At 40.1% G+C, this 17807-nt stretch overlaps 1 protein-coding gene across 1 annotated transcript in view; it reads left to right on the top strand.

The window, feature by feature from the left end:
- Window positions 1-17807, top strand: part of LOC309678768 (solute carrier family 2, facilitated glucose transporter member 11-like) — a gene marked incomplete at its 3' end in the record, with an annotated part of 40451 nt that overhangs the window by 6021 nt on the left and 16623 nt on the right. The window contains exons 2-7 of the mRNA XM_082491918.1: window positions 13139-13263; window positions 14758-14887; window positions 15033-15181; window positions 15904-16091; window positions 17135-17245; window positions 17322-17423. Of these exons, the coding sequence (XP_082348044.1) occupies window positions 13139-13263; window positions 14758-14887; window positions 15033-15181; window positions 15904-16091; window positions 17135-17245; window positions 17322-17423 (805 nt within the window). The remainder of the gene's footprint in view (window positions 1-13138; window positions 13264-14757; window positions 14888-15032; window positions 15182-15903; window positions 16092-17134; window positions 17246-17321; window positions 17424-17807) is intronic.

Raw genomic sequence — 17807 nt, 5'->3', positions numbered from 1 at the left:
GAGGATGCGAATGCTGTTCAGTGCATACAGGTTCAACCGGTCCACCTCTGTCTTTGCAGAGGTATCCTCTTCTAAAATACCAGCTTTCTCAACTCATCTGTAAAATCCTACTCTATTAAAGAATGATATCTGATAGCATGCATAGTCTGTCTCTTAACATTGCTCTATCCTTTTTTCATCCTCTCTTAATGTCACCCTGCATCACCTACATGGGTAGTGACACAACCAAACTTACAGCTATTAGGATGTCACTCACCTAAGACCAATATTTACTCTGAACTTCCCTGACTAAACACTACTTTTAGTTATTACAGTCTCCAAATTCAAATGGCAGCCTTCAGAATGGTAAGGGCTGTATATGACGACTGTGAATGTCTTGAAAACCTAACAGAATCCCCACGGTAGCAGAACCCAGGTGTCTCCTATGGGCAATGGAGAGAAATAGGCCATCAGGGCCATTCATCTCCATATTTTATACAACTTAGGTGGACAGAAACTGCACTTCAGGGGTGTCTGTCTCTCTCCATGGACCATAAGAGAAGTCTGTAGGGGTATTCAGACAAAGATTTGCTAAAGATTTGTGCTGCCTAAATTTATATGATCTCACAGTAGCCTGACTTACTGGGGCTGTGTTTGACCAATGACATCACTCACTTTGAGGAATATGGTTAACTACAACAAAGATTTTACTGCTTTTTTATGTTTTATCCTCAGCTGGAGCCGTTACATCTGTCATGAATGAAATCTTCACCCTCTCAACAAGGTCCTCCGCTTTTGTAATTGGTGGAATCGTCATTTGGCTAGGCCTCACTTTCACTGGAATGATTTTCCCCTTTGCTGTCGTATGTAATTTGATTCAAATCTTCTCTTTGACTCCATCAATTTAAACTGGTTTTCTAGGCTGGTCTGGACAGGGAGTAGGATGAAATACCTTGTGGATGATCAAAGCTGTGAATCCCTTATTGCTACTGGCATATGGAGGCCATTTATGTAAAACACTTCCCCAGACTTCAAACATCCTCTGCTGCCTCAAGAATAAATTGAAAACACAAATAAATATTCCATTTGTAAAATCAACTTCTTCCTCATTTCATAGGGAAAAATCAACAATTTTCAAGAATCTAGAGGGGCAAGTGTTGTCAAGGAAATGACTCATCTTATTTTATTTTTATCTCCAGATGCTTCTTGGTCCTTTTTGCTTCCTCATCTTTATTGCTGTCCTGGTCATTTCAGCAATTCTCATCTACCTGTTCCTCCCAGAAACAAAAGGGAAGTCAATCTCTGAAATCACAGAAGCATTCAAAACACGCCAATTTAAGAAGAAACATCATCAGACTGTGGAGAAGAACGCTACCGAAGAGAAGACATTCTGCACCAAGCTCTGATAGGCCACCATAAGCAACTTCCACTGACAAAAAGCCTGTCTCAACAATGAACCGAAAGCTAAACCTTAACATGTACTTTTCTTAATAAAGTGCAATCCAATAAGTAATCCACAGGTAGCTTCTCATTAATCTAAGAAGTCTTGTTTTATATTCATCTTTGCTTTTCATGGTGAGAGACAATGTCTCGTTCCTAGAACAGCTCTGTAGCAGGAAGACATTAGTAACTACAGCCACTTCTCAGGACTGGCACATGGAAAACATTTTCAGGCATAACGCATCGATTTTATTTCAAGTCTTCATTTGCTATCATTTTAAAGAAGTGGGATTTGCCTCTATGTTTCTTACTTTGTAAGAAAGCTCTGCTCAGGATTAAGAGCTGGATGAAGAGACGATGAAACACAGTTCTTGCAAACAATTTTAATGTAATCTCTTTATGATATCACACTGCAAAGGACCTAGTATGGAACATGAACACTGCACATGAACAACTACCAGGTAGAATAACAACGAGAAGTCAATTTTTTTTTTCTATTTTCTTGAGCTGACATCAAATAACTGTATGTTCTGGTTGTCTCTATAATGACTGTCAGGGTTCAGCCACAGTCCCTGGGCAATTGGTACAGAACTCTCCCCTGCACCCTCTGGAGAAAACTGACTGCACCCTCCATGCATATCAGTTGTAGCAAAATCTGGAGCAATTTTTTGTAGTGTAAGCTATGCTCTCGGCCTTATTCTGGGTACCTCATGGATTGCACAAGGGTTAACAGACATACAGGCAGTGCTGAGAGCTAGAGAACCATAGCCCTGGAGGGAGACAGGGAGTAAGACACTTTGAGAGAGTACTGAAAGAGTAGACACTTTGCAAATTCAGTACATTTTATAAATAATTAACTTCTAAAAAAAAAAGAAAAAAGCAGAAGCTGTGATAGCAAATGTCTGCTAGCTGCCTACTGGCCTAGGACACATTGCACTCTACTAGTGCACATCAGCATACAATACTACACTTTACCTCTGCTATGATCCACAGCACCCATATACTGCTGCTATTTAAGAGTTGTTAATCCTGCTGACCACTGCAGCATTTAATCACTTGCCTCCCCAAACTCTTCTACCTTCATATAGGACGATCAATTATTTTCCATTTTCTGTCACAGTTACAAATGGTATACCATACCTCCTGTTTAGTAGGACCGCAAATCCTATCTTTCCACAGTTTAACTGTTCACATTTATTATCATTGTGATGGAGCACTGAATTAGTGTTGAGTTTCAGGGAGTTTTCTATTTAAAAATTTCAAATAAAGGTGCTTGCTACTTCTAAACAAATAGCCACAGAAGAAGCTCTGATATTAAAGCATCAGTGTGTGTGTTCCAGCAACTGAAACCTGGGTTAGATTTTATATTTGATCTGGTTTCACTCTGTGTATCAAAATAGGGAGGACTCATGCTACAAAATGTTCCCATTCATAGGAACCTCTCCTGTTGAGTCATTGAAATACTTAATCCATCCATTTTAAGTGCTGTCCAATTGCTGCAAAAAACATCAGTCAACAGAAATCATATGAAGTAAACATTAACCTCAGTCTCGGAGTCAGATGTTTACTTAAGCAGAAGGTGTAGAAAAGGCATGACAGAAAACACTTCCTCTGTCTAACAGCGTTCTGTCTGCCTGGGATCAGCCACCCTTTCAATATAAGATGGAAAAGCTCCTTTCAGAAGTGGTGAGTACTACAGCTGGCAGTATCAGCTGTTAATATCAAGCTGTCAGAAGAACTGAGAGGTTATCTGTCACAATTACCATTCCTAAAGAAAATACAATACATATGTACCAAACTATTTTCAAAATACTAGGGCAGACAGTGGATGTTTTTTAAATGATCCTTCTAATTCTGTTACTGTAAAAGTTAGAGTAAAATATTAGAGTAAAATATTAGAGTAAAATTAGAGTAAAAAATAAAAATTTTTTATTTAAAATAAAAAAAAAATCAAAAGACACAGAATGAACTTTCTGGACTAAATCATCACAGAAACTTTGACAGAAATTCCAGCTGAGTAGAGAAACTGATTTCTTAAAAAAGGTTAAAAAGTGCATTAGTACTTAAACGGTGAGTTATTTCCACACTGTTTTCACCTGCTCTCACATCTTCCCACGTACAACTGTGACACTATTAAGCTTTCCCAGCTAGTAGCCTGATAGCAATATGAAATTGTGCACTTGAAAATAAAGTTTTTGTGGATTGCTTAATTAATTAACGTGAAGAAGAGTAACAAAACTGATAGTCCAGAACCTTTATCTGTCTGTTCTTTTTTGCACTGATGCTTTGCATGTTCTGCTAAGATTATTTAAGCATCATCAAACAAGATGATATCCTAGAAATGCAGGGACTATGATATCACCAGTTTCTTTTGTGATGAGCTTGTACTATTCCTTGCAAGTTCTGTACCAGTGGTTGTTTGTAATGCTCTGTGTTGGGAATTGGCGGATCCCTCATAATTGGCTTTCAAATCTCTGTGATCAGCTACTGAGCCATGGTAAGAATAGCTTTAAGCAGATACAGCATCTTCAGGAGTCATTGGTAGTGAAGTCAAAATGCAAAGGATGTTTCCCAAAATAAGTTGCAAAGTATTTCCATTGACTTTCCATTCCCAGCTCTTACCACCCTCCCTTCTCTGGAGAAGAAAAGAATTAAGAGCTAGACTATAGCTGCCTTTGAATGGGCATGCCCAGGTAGCACATCAGTCTCTCCATTTAACAGATGTTAGCGTGGTCAATCAAAATTTTCAAAAGTTGTCACGTAAGGTAAATTTAAATGAGCTAATTTGGGTACCACAGCCACCTAACTGAAATAGCTGAGAGCCTACTGGGAGCCATCATGTCTTGTCAGCAAACTGCATAAATTATCTCATCAATTTACTACAAATTCTTTCCAACAAATCTGTCCAAATACAGCATGTCTTGACAATTCTATATGAAAACACACATGCATACAAGCACAAAGCCCTTTAATAACTAAATATGCTACATTATCTGTTCAGGTTCAAGGAAACACTTCCAAGGTGCTGTGACAAGAGCCATGCAATCAGACAGGGAAAGAGAAAGATCAAAGAATGTATTGATGTTTTGACAACTGTGTTAAGTTTTCTATACTAAAACTGTGAGATAGGAGCTTATTTTCTGCAGGACTGTGGACACAGGATATAAACATATCTCACTGGTGTTCTCATTCCATGCTTGTTAATAATCATGATGCCTGAAACCTTAGGGGAAAAACTAATTAATAATCTAAATAAATCTGAATATACAAATATTATGATTCGTGAATAGTGCAGTTGTATCAAGTTTTTCTCTTTGTTTTGCACAGCTATGAAAAAACAGTGGGTGACAGTACCACACAGAAGCTGACAACCTGAAAAACCAAAAGGCAGCAATGGGAAACATCAAAATCCCTAGTGTGCTGGAAGTGATGGAAGACCAAACTCTGCACTGGCAGCTGTGCATTTTGATTATTGTGATCATAACTCTGCAATTCTCTGGCATTAATGCAGTTGGGTATCTTCCCCTCTTCATGCACTAAAGCAACTCTTACTTGTCCGTAAGAAAAATCTGCAGTTTAAGCTTGCAGACAATATAAAAGAAGTTGTATTTGGGTGAGAGTCAAGCAGTCATGAGGTTTACTCCTGGCCACCAACAAGCTGCTGATTAGGCTTTGGATGTATTTGCCCATCCATCCGCTGCTCTTTATTTGGAAAACTGGCATTCACTATTGAGCTGGCAAAGTGCTATATAAATGGACCATGTTGTTTAAGAAGAGAAGTTTTGAATTATGGTCATTTATTCCACAATAATGCTGGAGGACAGACTGGCTTGTGTATGTTAACCTGTCCACAACAGCTCCCGTGCCCCCATACCTCACTGATCCAAAAAGACTAACAAGGTGCTGCCCATATACAGGATGAAATCTTTATGCTTTTTTTTGCCACCTTGCCGTCTTCCCCCATCACCTCTGTGGCAGTGCTTCTATACAACTTGCAGCTTCCCTAACAATTTTGTAAAGCGGTATTTCTAATGCCTCAGTTTCCTGTTTGAAAATAAGAACAGTGTGAGACCAAAAAGAACACAAATATAACATCCATTTTCTCCCAAGCTGTTTTTTTCCCAGTTTGCACAGATTTCACAATGTGGTGCAATTGCAATAGGTAATACTTCTGAACTGCGCTGAACGGATATGAAAGCCATGGAATAGCTAACTAGACAGACGTATGGAAAAATACAAGTTAGGATCAGTGTTCACTATTGGCACTGTACCAGATCAATAGTGTATTCTGCTGTGGTAGCTTCTACTTTCACTTGTCAATTCCTTCTCTCTGATTTTACTCTCCTCTTTCTCTTTTTCATATCTTCTTTTCAGGAGTCCCAAGCCTTCTGCACATACAGAAGAGAGAATTCTCTGTTGTCACCTTGGTCGGTGTCGCTTTGTCTTTGCTGGTCCTTTTGCAGGAACCAGTCTCAGCAGAAGCACAGCTGACACATTGCAGAGGGACTGTTAATCCCTCTCACACAGCACCATACCAGGTTTAAAAGCATGAGCCTTGGATCCCTCTGTCCCTGATTTATGAAGTCCAGCCAGGCTCACTCAGATTTAGCTCCCATGTCTCCTGCAAGAAGTCAGTCCTTCAGGGCCAGTCTTGCTGGGCACCTTCACTACTTCAAGGCTTAAGGAACCTTTCCATCTCAAGCATTCATCTTCCCAGGCTGCACAAACCCAATGTGCCAAACCTCAGGAGGCCTGTCCTCCCCAATGCTTACTATTGCTGCATCTCTTGCAGTTACTGACAAATCAAACAGTATATGATTAACCCGGCAATATTAATGTTTGCGTGTTGTTTTAACCCCATGCCAAGGCCTCTTTCTCATACTTCTGCAAGCAACATCTCAAATTATTTTGACTACTCACCCTGCCCATCTTTTACTCAAAAGGAGAGAGAAAGCAAATAAGCTAGGCTTTTTTCTCTTAAGTTTCTCATCTTTGTACTACTGCTTCAGTGCCATTGCTGTGACTGACACCTTCAAGAAGAAGTTGGAAATTTAGGTGCCATCCAGCCTTACTTATTTCAGTACAGGCCTATGCATCAGGGCCAAAATCTCTGTTATGAGGCTGCAGCTGGCATCCAACAGAACTGAATACAAGCAGTGGCATCCCTGTTAGTGTGTCAGGGTTATGCTTCTGTTCAAAGGACGTTATGTTCTGTAAATATTATGGCTTCAGTAGCTGTTGCTGTTGTTGTCAGGAGAGCTAATAAAACTGGCTAGAAGGCAGAGCACAGGCCTGCTAGAGCCCTCTCATCCCATATTTTTGTCTCGTTTCTTGGGACTGCCTGGACATAGTGGGGCTAGAATAGCTGTACCAATAGTGAAAAGAGAAAGGAAGAAGCTTCACGTGAATTCTCTCATCTTCCTCAGGAAATTCACCCACTATTAACACCTCTATTTTCACTCCTGTATTTCCAACACTAAATGATGATAGGTGTATTTCTTGTTTTTCCAGACCACAGCTGACTTGCATCAGATGATGACCAGGATTAAAACTAAAATGATAGCAGTTTCTTTCTGTTAAAAGCATGTGACTTTCTATTTCTAATCCATTCCTGAAAAGAAGTATTTTCTCAACAATCAGCAAAAAAGGACAGGTCACTGGTAGAAACGTACCCCATCTGCTTGCTTACCAGTCCTGACATTAGAGGTGATATCACACATGCAATCCACTGTTTCCAAAGCAAGCTTTTTCTTCTGTTGTATTTTCTAGGTCTATTTGTGCTCTTCTGAGGTTTGAAGAAGGCCTTATTCCGTATGTATCACTACGGGTTGGTCCCTGTGTGTTCCTTCCCACTCTGTTGTGTGAAGGTGCACTGTATCAGTGTGTTACTCAGGTTTTAGCTGTGCTTATAGTCAAGTGAGTGCTTTTCCTACCCTTCCAGAACTTAACCACTGAGCAGTTTGAGAAGACACTGCTGTGCCAGGGCTATGCGTTCATGGCCTTGACATTGTCTGTCCTCACAGTTAATCTCTCCCTTCAGGTAAGAAGAAATTGTTAATTATTTTAACAATTGGCGCGTTTCATGGCGCGTTTCATGTCACAGTGACAAAACAAACTGGATGTAGGTGGCTACAAAATGAAACTTTGCCATCATTGTCACTGTGTTCAAAGTGCTGTAAAAGGAGAAGAAAAAAAAATTATCTTTCTCTGGTTTATTTCCAGGAAAACCTCATTTCCTTTTGCTTCCTTATCTTTACTGGGATCCTCATCAGCTCAGGCATCTTCATCTACCTCTTTCTTCCAGAGACAAAGGGGAACTTGGTTATGGAAATAACTGAATAATTTGGCACTTTACATTTTAGGAAGAGACCTCATTCCTTTACAGGAAATAATTCTATTGAGAAAAATAGCACCTACACTATCTTCTAGCTGGTCAGCAGAATGACCATATATTAAGTAAGGTCATAAATGACCTTGATGCTTGCAGACTGCAAAACACAACTAACTGCAAATTACTTGTTTTCTGTTATTGGAAAAGATATGAATATTCCTTCATAGACAAAAGTGGAATCTTCATGAATGAAAGTCACTCTCATATAACCTTAAAAACCTGAGAGCAGTCAATAAACAATAAGTAATCATAACATAAAATATGTGCTATGCTAAGCTTACAGATTTCCCTTAGGAAATGTTTTGTGCCTAAATGTCTTCTTTAATTATAGTCTCTGTGATTTTGCTGTTCAGAATTTCAGTTTGAGTTTTGGATTATAACAAATCCAAAGTCTAAATCAAACCTAGAAGAAACCACTGAGTTCCTCTCAGTGTGAAATCAAACTGCAGATTACCACAATGAGCAATATAGTGTCAACCAAGCTGCCTTAGAACCAAGCCCAGGTTTGAGATCTTTAGAGAAATTTATAAGACACACCTCACGAAAGTGAGTTTCAGTGTTTGCCCATTTCACAGCAACCATTTCTTCCAGTTCTACATAGAACAAATTAAAAGTTCTCCTTAACTCTGTAATAATTCCTTTGACATGAAACTATGCACAAGTTTCACAGCATAACAGAGCTTTTTCTAGAATATAGTTGAATGTTTTAACAGAAATGGTAAATTCCATTGACTTGACAAAAGCAAGAGGTAAACTCCTATGATAAAATCCTCCTAAAAATGCTGATAAAGTGAAACAGTACCATGCTATACAGTCATGTGCAGTTCAGAATCACCAGAAATCAAAAAAAATGTAAGAGAAATTTCACTGTGAGTTGGTGGAATTTGCTGCACTTTGGGATCCTCGGTAATTATATCAAAGAGTGTAGGAATCCTAATGACAGCCCCACACACACTTAGATGCAACTTGAGAAAAATTATGTAATAAAAAGGAAACATTAACATTTTAAAACAATAAATAGTCGATAGCTATGCAACTTGCATTTTTGTACAATCAAAATGTTACAATTGTTGGTGTTCAAGAGAAAATACTTACAAAAATGCCAAATCATTCTAAATGCTATTGCAAGTCAGAATAAACAGCATTTGCTATGCAGTTATATAGGCAATAGTTGGAATTACACAAGTAACCAAGGTTTTATTATTAACATGCATTCTTTTCTCATTTCTTTAGACTCACAGTATTTGCAGTAAACCCCTCTGTAAATAATTCTGTGTTTTATGAACTGAAAGTACAAGTCCCGAGGGTGAGCTTGGGCATTTAGTACAACTTCAGTACAACCCCATTGCCCCATCTGCCCCCACCTCAAGCCTTGGGGAGGGGGAAAGACCCTTGGCATCAGTAAGAGCAAGCAAAAGACTTTGAAAGCAGGAATGACATGAGAGCCCCAGGCAAACCTCTTTCTTCCAAGTGCTGTCTCTAGCAGAAGCCACGAAGAAGTACAGTTCAGGCTTCACATGACAAAACAGGAGCCTCTGGAAACCAAAGGTGACTTTTCAATGCCTGCAACACTGATTTTGGAGTTGTTCTGTGTCCGTAATGCTGAAAGCTGAAACCCAAGAGATTAAGATCCCAGTTGTCCCATCTTAACTCATTAGGGAATATTTACCTACTTTGGTTACTCTCATGAGTAGGTGGGTCTTAAAAGTACTGGCTGTTTCAAGCAAAGCCTTCAGGACCAGATGCTCTATTCCAAAAGTCTCTGCCAGGACACAATATCTCTTACTGCCTTTTTACCATACCTGCCTGACAAACATCCGCATAACCACTAGATAAGGAATACCCTTCCTCAGTACAGTCTAACTGATAGACAAAGCCAGAACAGCAGAATTAGACTTTGAAAATTGCTACTTCTACTTCAAACCAAATGAAGGGCAGTCTTTCAGAATTTGCCTATTTTTCATCTAATAAACAATCTTTACTATACCAGTGAATCTGAAATAGAAGCCCACATACTTTACTTATTAATAAATAACAGTATCTAAACATTGTACCAGCTGCATTTTGCATTTGTGCAGATTACAGCAGAGTGACTTCTCAGTCTGTATCATAGAAGTAAGGTATTTTACTGTTCCTGGAAAACTGTTTAGGTTTTTTTGCCTGAACTGTTCTCCTTTCCCTATCTGAAGTCCCCGCTACCCCCAGGAGCAAACTTCCTCTGCTTTGAAACTTTCCCCCTGCGGACTGGACTAGATGCAAATATTTCCTGAAATATTTAATCTAGCAGTGTTAACTTTGGCCAGTCAAAGTAAATATAGGTGAATGAAGACAAAATAGTAAAAATTTAACTCTGGTCCCTGAAGCCAAATGCCCACTGCCATACCAGCAGGCAGGAGACAGAGACACAGAAGCCTGTGATGACAAAGACACATCACACTCTGGACAACCAGCCCCTAACCAGAGATGACCGGCTTCCTATCAGACCTGGTAAGTACTTGGTGGGGTATTTACATCTGTGAGACTTTTGTACGCTGCTAGCATTTCAAAGAAAACAAAATCAGCATCTCAGTAAAAACAACGAGGCTCCCATTCACTAAAAGCATCTCAGAAGTGGTTCTGCCCACCATTTTGAGATATTACAGATGTTTGCACTTCATATGCTCTGCCATCCATTTTTTTCATATTTTTATCAATATGTTAACATTTCTTAAATGTTTTCATTTAGTGGAAAATATTTGCTTACCCTCAAACATAATTTGCATTGCTTACCTGCTCAAAAAAGAGTGTTGTTAGATATATCACTAATAATTTAGTGCAAGAGATGTCAGGCAGAGGTTTTGAATGGCAGGGAACAGGACTGGATGTTGGCAGCTGTGGCATCTTGACAGGGATGTTTGTGGGAGCCTGCAGCATTTATATCCTGGCTATGGCTGAGTCTTGAACCCTCACACATCAGTGAGGCACCTCCAATTAGGACAAAGTGTCTTTGAGAAAGAGCTCCCAGCTCCTGCTGGGCACACTTAACCTCTCCTCCAGGAAAGAGGAATATGGCAGGACACCTCTGAAAGGCTGGCAATTTTCCATTCATTCATGACATAGTCACTATGTCCTGCTGCAAAGGCTGCTGTACTGTAAACCTAAGTGCCGTGCTGGTTGTGTATTTTCCATCCATAAACATGGATCCATAAACAACTAGAAAAAAATCAAAGTGGGATGGCTGTTCTCAAAGCTCCCAAGAGATTAAGATGACCACGCTGCTCAACACAGGCAGGAGGGGCAAGAGTTCAGAACTGATGATGAGAAGGGAAATTCTGTCCCAAAACATTGCCTTGCTGTTCCCTCCTCTCCATCTGGGTAAAAAATCCGGATTTCCAAGGGCTGCCCCACTGACAGAAGCCTGAGTGGAAAAACATGCTACAAGCAACATCAGTCTCTTTTTTTGCCCATTTCAGACTTCTTTTTTTAATTTTTAGCTGCTGTGGGCAATTTCAGGAGGCTTTGCCATGAAACTTGAGTTGAGGGATCACTGCCCACTATTCAAGGGCCTGAAAGGTAGCTAGCACAGCAGCTGCTCTCTCAGAGAAGATAGGAAAGGTCTGGGTACAGACCCAAAACCACGCTCACATCTATTAGCCCTGGAGTGTGGAATGATCTCAGCTTGCTAGTCTGTTGACTAATTATCAAGGAGGGAAGGGAAATGTAACGGTTTCCATAGCTAAAGGCTGCATTTCCTTGAGATGAATGTAGGGAAATCACAGGAGGATGTACACTTCACACCAGGGCAAGCAGAGGGAATATGTCTATCTGCAAATCCCTTGAACAAATGAGATGTTTCTGGAGGATGAAAGACACATTCAAAGAACAGCCTGATGTGGCTACAAGCTTAAGAAGATTTTGTTCTACCTCTGCAGGTGCAGTACCAGGGGCTCATTCAAATGATCACTGTCCTGGGGATTGGTGGAACATTCCAAATTGGCTTTCAAATTTCTACGATCACCTACATGTCTCAGGTAGGCACATGGCACGCTGGTTAAGAGCGGCACTGAGTCTACATTCCTGCTTGAGGATGCTCCTCTCTAGCAGTCAGCAAATTGTCCTCTCACAATTTTTTCCCATTACGAAGCTATCATGTAAAGCAGAACATGTCAAAGTGTTGAAAATAGAAGAAAAGAGACACCTGCAAGTTGTTATTTATAGAACTGTTCCTCAGAAGAAGCACACTGACAAGGGTGGCATCTGTCTCGCCTATAAAACCTACAACACACGTCCCTACTTCAGTGGTCTCATTTGACACTATTCTTCACTACATGTCCATGCCTCATTTCCTTAGATTTCAAGGACAAAAACCCAAAGAATTAACTCCTTTTAATGGCAAAATGAACACACCATACTCTATTACACTATGTCTATTAGCTAATGCACACTTTTAGAGTCTATATGAAATAGTGACTTTAGCTGAAGCAACAAAATTATGGTCTAAATATAATAAAATACATGCACTGGAGTCACAGTTATTATTAATGATTATTTTTTTTTCTGTCTCAGCACATTAAGGCTTTCATTAATGAAACTTGGCTGGAGCGATACGGCTACCCCATCCATCAGGATAACCTCTTGTTCCTGTGGTCTATCACTGTGTCCATCTTTGGTATAGGAGGTCTCTTGGGTTCTTCAGGAAGTAGATACCTAACTGTCAAGTATGGCAAGTATGTACGTTTAAAGACAATTTGTCAATTGAATCTTAACCTAAGGAAATGACAGTTGAGGTTTTGAAAGTGAGACAGAATTTTAGGCTTAATCGTGGCTGTAATACAGACGTCTTAGCAGTGGTGTCAACAGATTTTGCTGCTTCTTGTCCTTGTCCTGTGGCACAGGTTAATATCAACTGTGCTTCCAGCCTGTCAGACAAGACGTAGTTACTCAGATTGGGTTAGTCTCAGTTAGGAGGAAAGGCAGCTCCCCAGCTGAAGACAGAATGGGTTTCCTGGCGGTGCTACTCAAAACATAGCAGGATTGAAATGCTTCTAAGTGCTACATTAATGTGTTTGATGGTGGATTTTCAAGTGCAGAAATGCTTTAAGACTTTTCTCTGCTTCAAAACCCAGAAGTGTTCCCAAACTCCCAGGTCTAGCCATGGGCCAAGGCACACCATGAGTCAAGAATATCCAGTGCCAATAGTGTGGAAGAGCTTATTTTCTCCTGGACCACATATGTATAATTTCACAAAACTAGCAAGACAATTTCACCCAAAACTTATTACATGCCAGGAGCTTAAGTGCCATCTCCCTTCTGATTTACAAAATGCTTTTTATTTTCTTGCATTTACAGAAAGAAATGCCTCTTGTGCAACAATCTGCTCATGATAGTGGCAGCATCCATCATGGGCTGCAGTAAAATAGCCCGGTCCTTTGAGATGATTCTAATTGGACGCTTCATGTGTGGAATAAGTGCAGGTAAGTGATTTCTCCCACAGATCAGCAGGCTCTCCCAAAACTTTACATCACTATTCAAAGTAAATAATAACCATTCACTAAGAAAATAAAATATTAAAGTCAGCAATCCCTTGTCAGAAGATCTTTTATAACACTCAGCAATAAAGTACATAATTACTACTAATTTCAGTAATACCAAATGAAATTCAGCTTTGTCAAGTATTCAATATCCAGACCTATCAGGAATGTTTTGATACAATATGAAACAAGGTTCTTTTTCTGATGGAAAAATATGTATAATGTTATCTTAATTTTGGTTAACAGTGCTGGAAATCACATGGTATATAATTTAAAGCTAGTATTCTTATAAGATTCCAGATAGGCTGTTCAAGGTCACGGCCATTTAATTTTGACTCTGAACATATTTCAGGAACATTTTACAAGTGTATTCAACCTGCTTCAAACCAGGTCCTTGGGGTTAGTACAAAGAGCTGGGCATAATCAAGCAAAATCATTCCTAGCAGGCAGACCACATGCAGCAAAAACATCCTGTGCTAGTATCAGTATGCTTTGTATTTGTCTCCTACAGAAAAAGTTGCTTTTCCATTCAGTTTGCATATTCACAGGGATGCTTATTTTAACTTATTTCATTAGAATTTAATGTATATTTTTCAAATAACCAGGTTTTGTACATTGCTTCTCTAAAATACAGTTGTATTGAAGAACTACAGTTGTATTTTGAGAACTACTCACCCACAGTGGCCCTGCTCTGATCTACAACCTGTATCATGCCTCATACAAAGACCTTGTTTTTGTTAAAGAGATTGCATATCTCCATTGCTTTGCCATTACATAAAACCAGGAGAAGAAGATGTTGCTTTCAAAACAGATAAAAGGGGCTGTGATCACCATATCAGGAGAAAGCTCTTATTCCCAGACTATTTTCAGCATGTCTGTACTTCACTAATAGCTGGAAACATCAACTCTTTTTGAAGACATCAAAATTATTGCTGGATGGTGGAAAAGAAATACTCGTGTGTGTCCCCAGATCATGTATAAATCAACACTGAATATAGCACTGTATATTTTAATCTGTTATGGATCTACCATACAGCTATTCTATAGCATCATGTCAGAAAAGGTTGACTACAAGCAAACTAAATATTTCTACAGAGTGTTTAGTTATTCAGCACTTGCATACTCTGTGTCCTTTACAATAGGCTAAGGCTAACAAGAGATACTATGATGAGGCTACACCTACACCCCAAACGGAAAACTACACTTCGTAAGATCAGGTAACTGCACTGTGCAAAGAGAACAGGAACCAAATACTTTTGTGTAAAGTCTTAGAAAACCTAGTACTGAAAAATGTCATACACAGGTTAAGGTATGAGCAACAATTTGGTGCATGAGGCAGCTATATTCCATAATGCTTAATTATTTACAGGCAATTTTATTTCCAAGGGTTATGAATATCTTCTCTCTTCTCTCCCATAATTCTCTCCTCACATCAAGGTCTTTGTGTTCCTCTACATCATCAATACGTTGGGGAAATTTCCCCTAGGAAGCTACGTGGATTTGCAAACTCTACTTCCTCTTTCTTTTGGTCACTGGGAAAAGCCGTAGGGCAAATTTCAGGACAAAGGTATAATACAATTGATTTCCCACACAATTAATTTCTGTACCTCCTCTACCTTTTGCTTCTTCCTCTGCTTTTCTGTCCATTCCTTTCTCTCCTCAAAACCAATGCAGTAAACTTTTATTCTACACACACTTTTTATCCCTGCCAGGGAGCTGCTGGGCAGCCAGTTCCTCTGGCCCATGCTGATGGCCTCCTGTGGACTTCCTGCACTGGTCCAGCTGGTTACTCTGCCTTTCTTCCCTGAGTCCCCACCATATCTCCTCATGCATAAAGGAGACCAGGAAGGCTGCAAAAAAGGTAACCAAGGGGTCCAGGTTCCTGTTCCTCACTCAACTTCCAATTGTTTTGGGATGTTTGCTCTCCCCATATGGAAAAAAATAAAGAGGACAAAGTTTCTCCTTGCTCATTTCTAAGATGACTCTGTGAATACCTGCTAAGTATATTTTTGTTGTAGTTCCCACACAGAACATGAAACTACTTCTCTCTACAGTTCTGTATTACAAAACCTTTTGCATTCAGCTGACACCACTTGTGCAGTCAGTCTGATGATAAATGATACATGATAAATGATAAATGATAAATGATAAATGATAAATGATAAATGATAAATGATAAATGATAAATGATAAATGATAAATGATAAATAATGATAAATGATAAATGGCTGTTTGTACTGCAGGGCTCCACAAAGCACCCCTCAGCTCAGGTTGTTGGTACCCCAACAACCAGAGTGTACCCTGCTTATACCCTGAGAGAAGGAGGAAAGGAGAAAAGTGGACCCATGGGCAGGGAGGGAGTCACTGTTCACCCCACTAGGCCCCTCTGTCAGAACAGGTCCCTCTGTGTAGGAGGGAACCAGGGCTCTGGAACACACTTTAGAATATCTCTGCCTCACACCACAGCCACAGCCCATGCATGCTGTCTTGTTAGGCACGTGCATCACCTAGTCAACAAACTCCTTAGGCAACAAACAAGAGACGAATTAACATGGTAGGTCTCGCTCTCCTTCTCCTCCACAGCCATAAGGCAACTTTGGGGTGAAGGCCATCACCAAGCAGAGATTGATGACATCATGAAAGAGAAGGCAACAATGAAAAACACCAAGATCTTGAGTGTCCTGGAGCTAATGAAAGAACCAGCTTTCCGTTGGCAGCTGTACATGATAGTTATTCTGACCGCCACAGTTCAGCTATGTGGCATCAATGCAGTTGAGTGTGTTTCCCCCTTAAACTCTCAAAACACTTATTGACAACATTAAAGAAGACATCATGGCTCCCAGGAGTTCTCAGGCCACAACTTGCTGTCTGCCAGCCCTGCTACAGGGCAGCAGCAGCAGTCTACAAAGCTTGGCCAGGCTCTTCATGTGACATTCCTTTGCCCAGCTATTGGTCCCTGCTGGAGTTACCTTCCTCGATAGTTAGGCTTATTTAACAGCCATTTTTGGAAGCTGTTACAAGGCCCCAGAACCTGCTCTTACAAATAAGCCTAACCTATATTGGCAAAATCTGCAGTGTAGTTTTATGTTGCTGCTGTTATTTGCCCCCTGGCTCTTAGCATCCTAAGATTTTGGGATGGCAGTATGGTCACTCTACCTTTAAAGCTAATCAACGAGCATGCTCACTGTTCTGGCAGCTTCTACAGCTCTCCCTCTCATCCTCACAGCAGCACTTTTCTGAGGTTGTTTTGAAGCCACAGCTTTGCAATTGCCTGCATGATTCTTCTAACATCACAGTGCAGCCACATCTGCAAAGAAAATACACAGCTGAGTCTAACAAAGCTTAAACTGGAATCTTTATCATCTCATTATATCTCCCAATAGTAGCAGAGACACTTGAAAAGATGCTTATTTTATCCCCTCATGACTCCATAACACATGGTCTTCTTTCTTGAGAAAGAAGAATATATCCTACAATGATGTTTTTGAATGGGCTCCAGAAGTGATGAAATCTTTGGCTGTTTCTGACAGCACCTAAATCAGGACTCTGCAAACCTAATTACATTGCAGCAGCTGGAGGTCCTTTCAGCCCAGCATTTTATCTTTCATCACATTGATGAATTAGTTACATTTTACAATGTTTTTGTCTGCCAAAAAAGTGAAATACTACCAAAAAGAGTGCAGAATCCTAGTTTGCTCCAAAGCTGAGCTGCATGCTTCTTGGTTAGCAGCTCCTACCTAGGGCAGTGTCACACAGGCATGGGTAAGAAATCAGTTATTTTCTTCTCTTACTGTTTTATGGGTTTTTTTTCCAGATCTATTTTTATACTTTTGAAGTTCTCCAGGCAGCCGGCTTTGATGAAAGAATGATCTCCTACATGACCCTCTCTGTTGGACTCTCTGAACTCGTAGCTGCTGTAGTCTGTGTAAGTCATGTTACTATGGGAATGGGTCACAATTTGCTCTTCTGGCATTGATACCAGTGTGATTTCTGTCCTTCAGAGCTCCATCATTGAGCGACTGGGCAGGAAAGTGCTCCTAAGAGGAGGCTATTGGATCATGGGTTCACTGCTAGCTGGTATCACCGTGACTCTCTCCCTGCAGGTAAGGAAACTCTTCTTATGGCAGATCTCTTTCTGTTATCTATTCTGTTTCTAACCTCTGCTCACAGACAGGACCACACTACTGAGAAAGGAAAGTGAGGCTTAGAAGTGCCAAAATAACTTCTGTGTTAACAGCTTACCCTCTGGTATAGGTAGAGGGGAATATCCTAAAGATCAAGCTTGTCTATGCATAGGAGTAAACCCTCTCTCAGCAATACTCTCTTGTACTCCTGCTTTCCTTTCAATATGAGCTCGGTAGGGAGCACATAAAACACTTGGAGACTAGCACTGATTCCTGATTTCATCAGACTGCAAGGACCAAACACTGCCAGCATAGATCAAAACACAGTCCTAGGAAAATGGCCCTTTCTATTCATGCAACTTT

This window comes from Vanellus vanellus, assembly GCF_965231255.1.
Source record: "Vanellus vanellus genome assembly, chromosome: 16".
NCBI lineage: Eukaryota > Metazoa > Chordata > Aves > Charadriiformes > Charadriidae > Vanellus > Vanellus vanellus.
The sequence above is the reverse complement of the archived record's forward strand: the minus strand, read 5'-3'. Positions and strand labels throughout refer to the sequence as shown.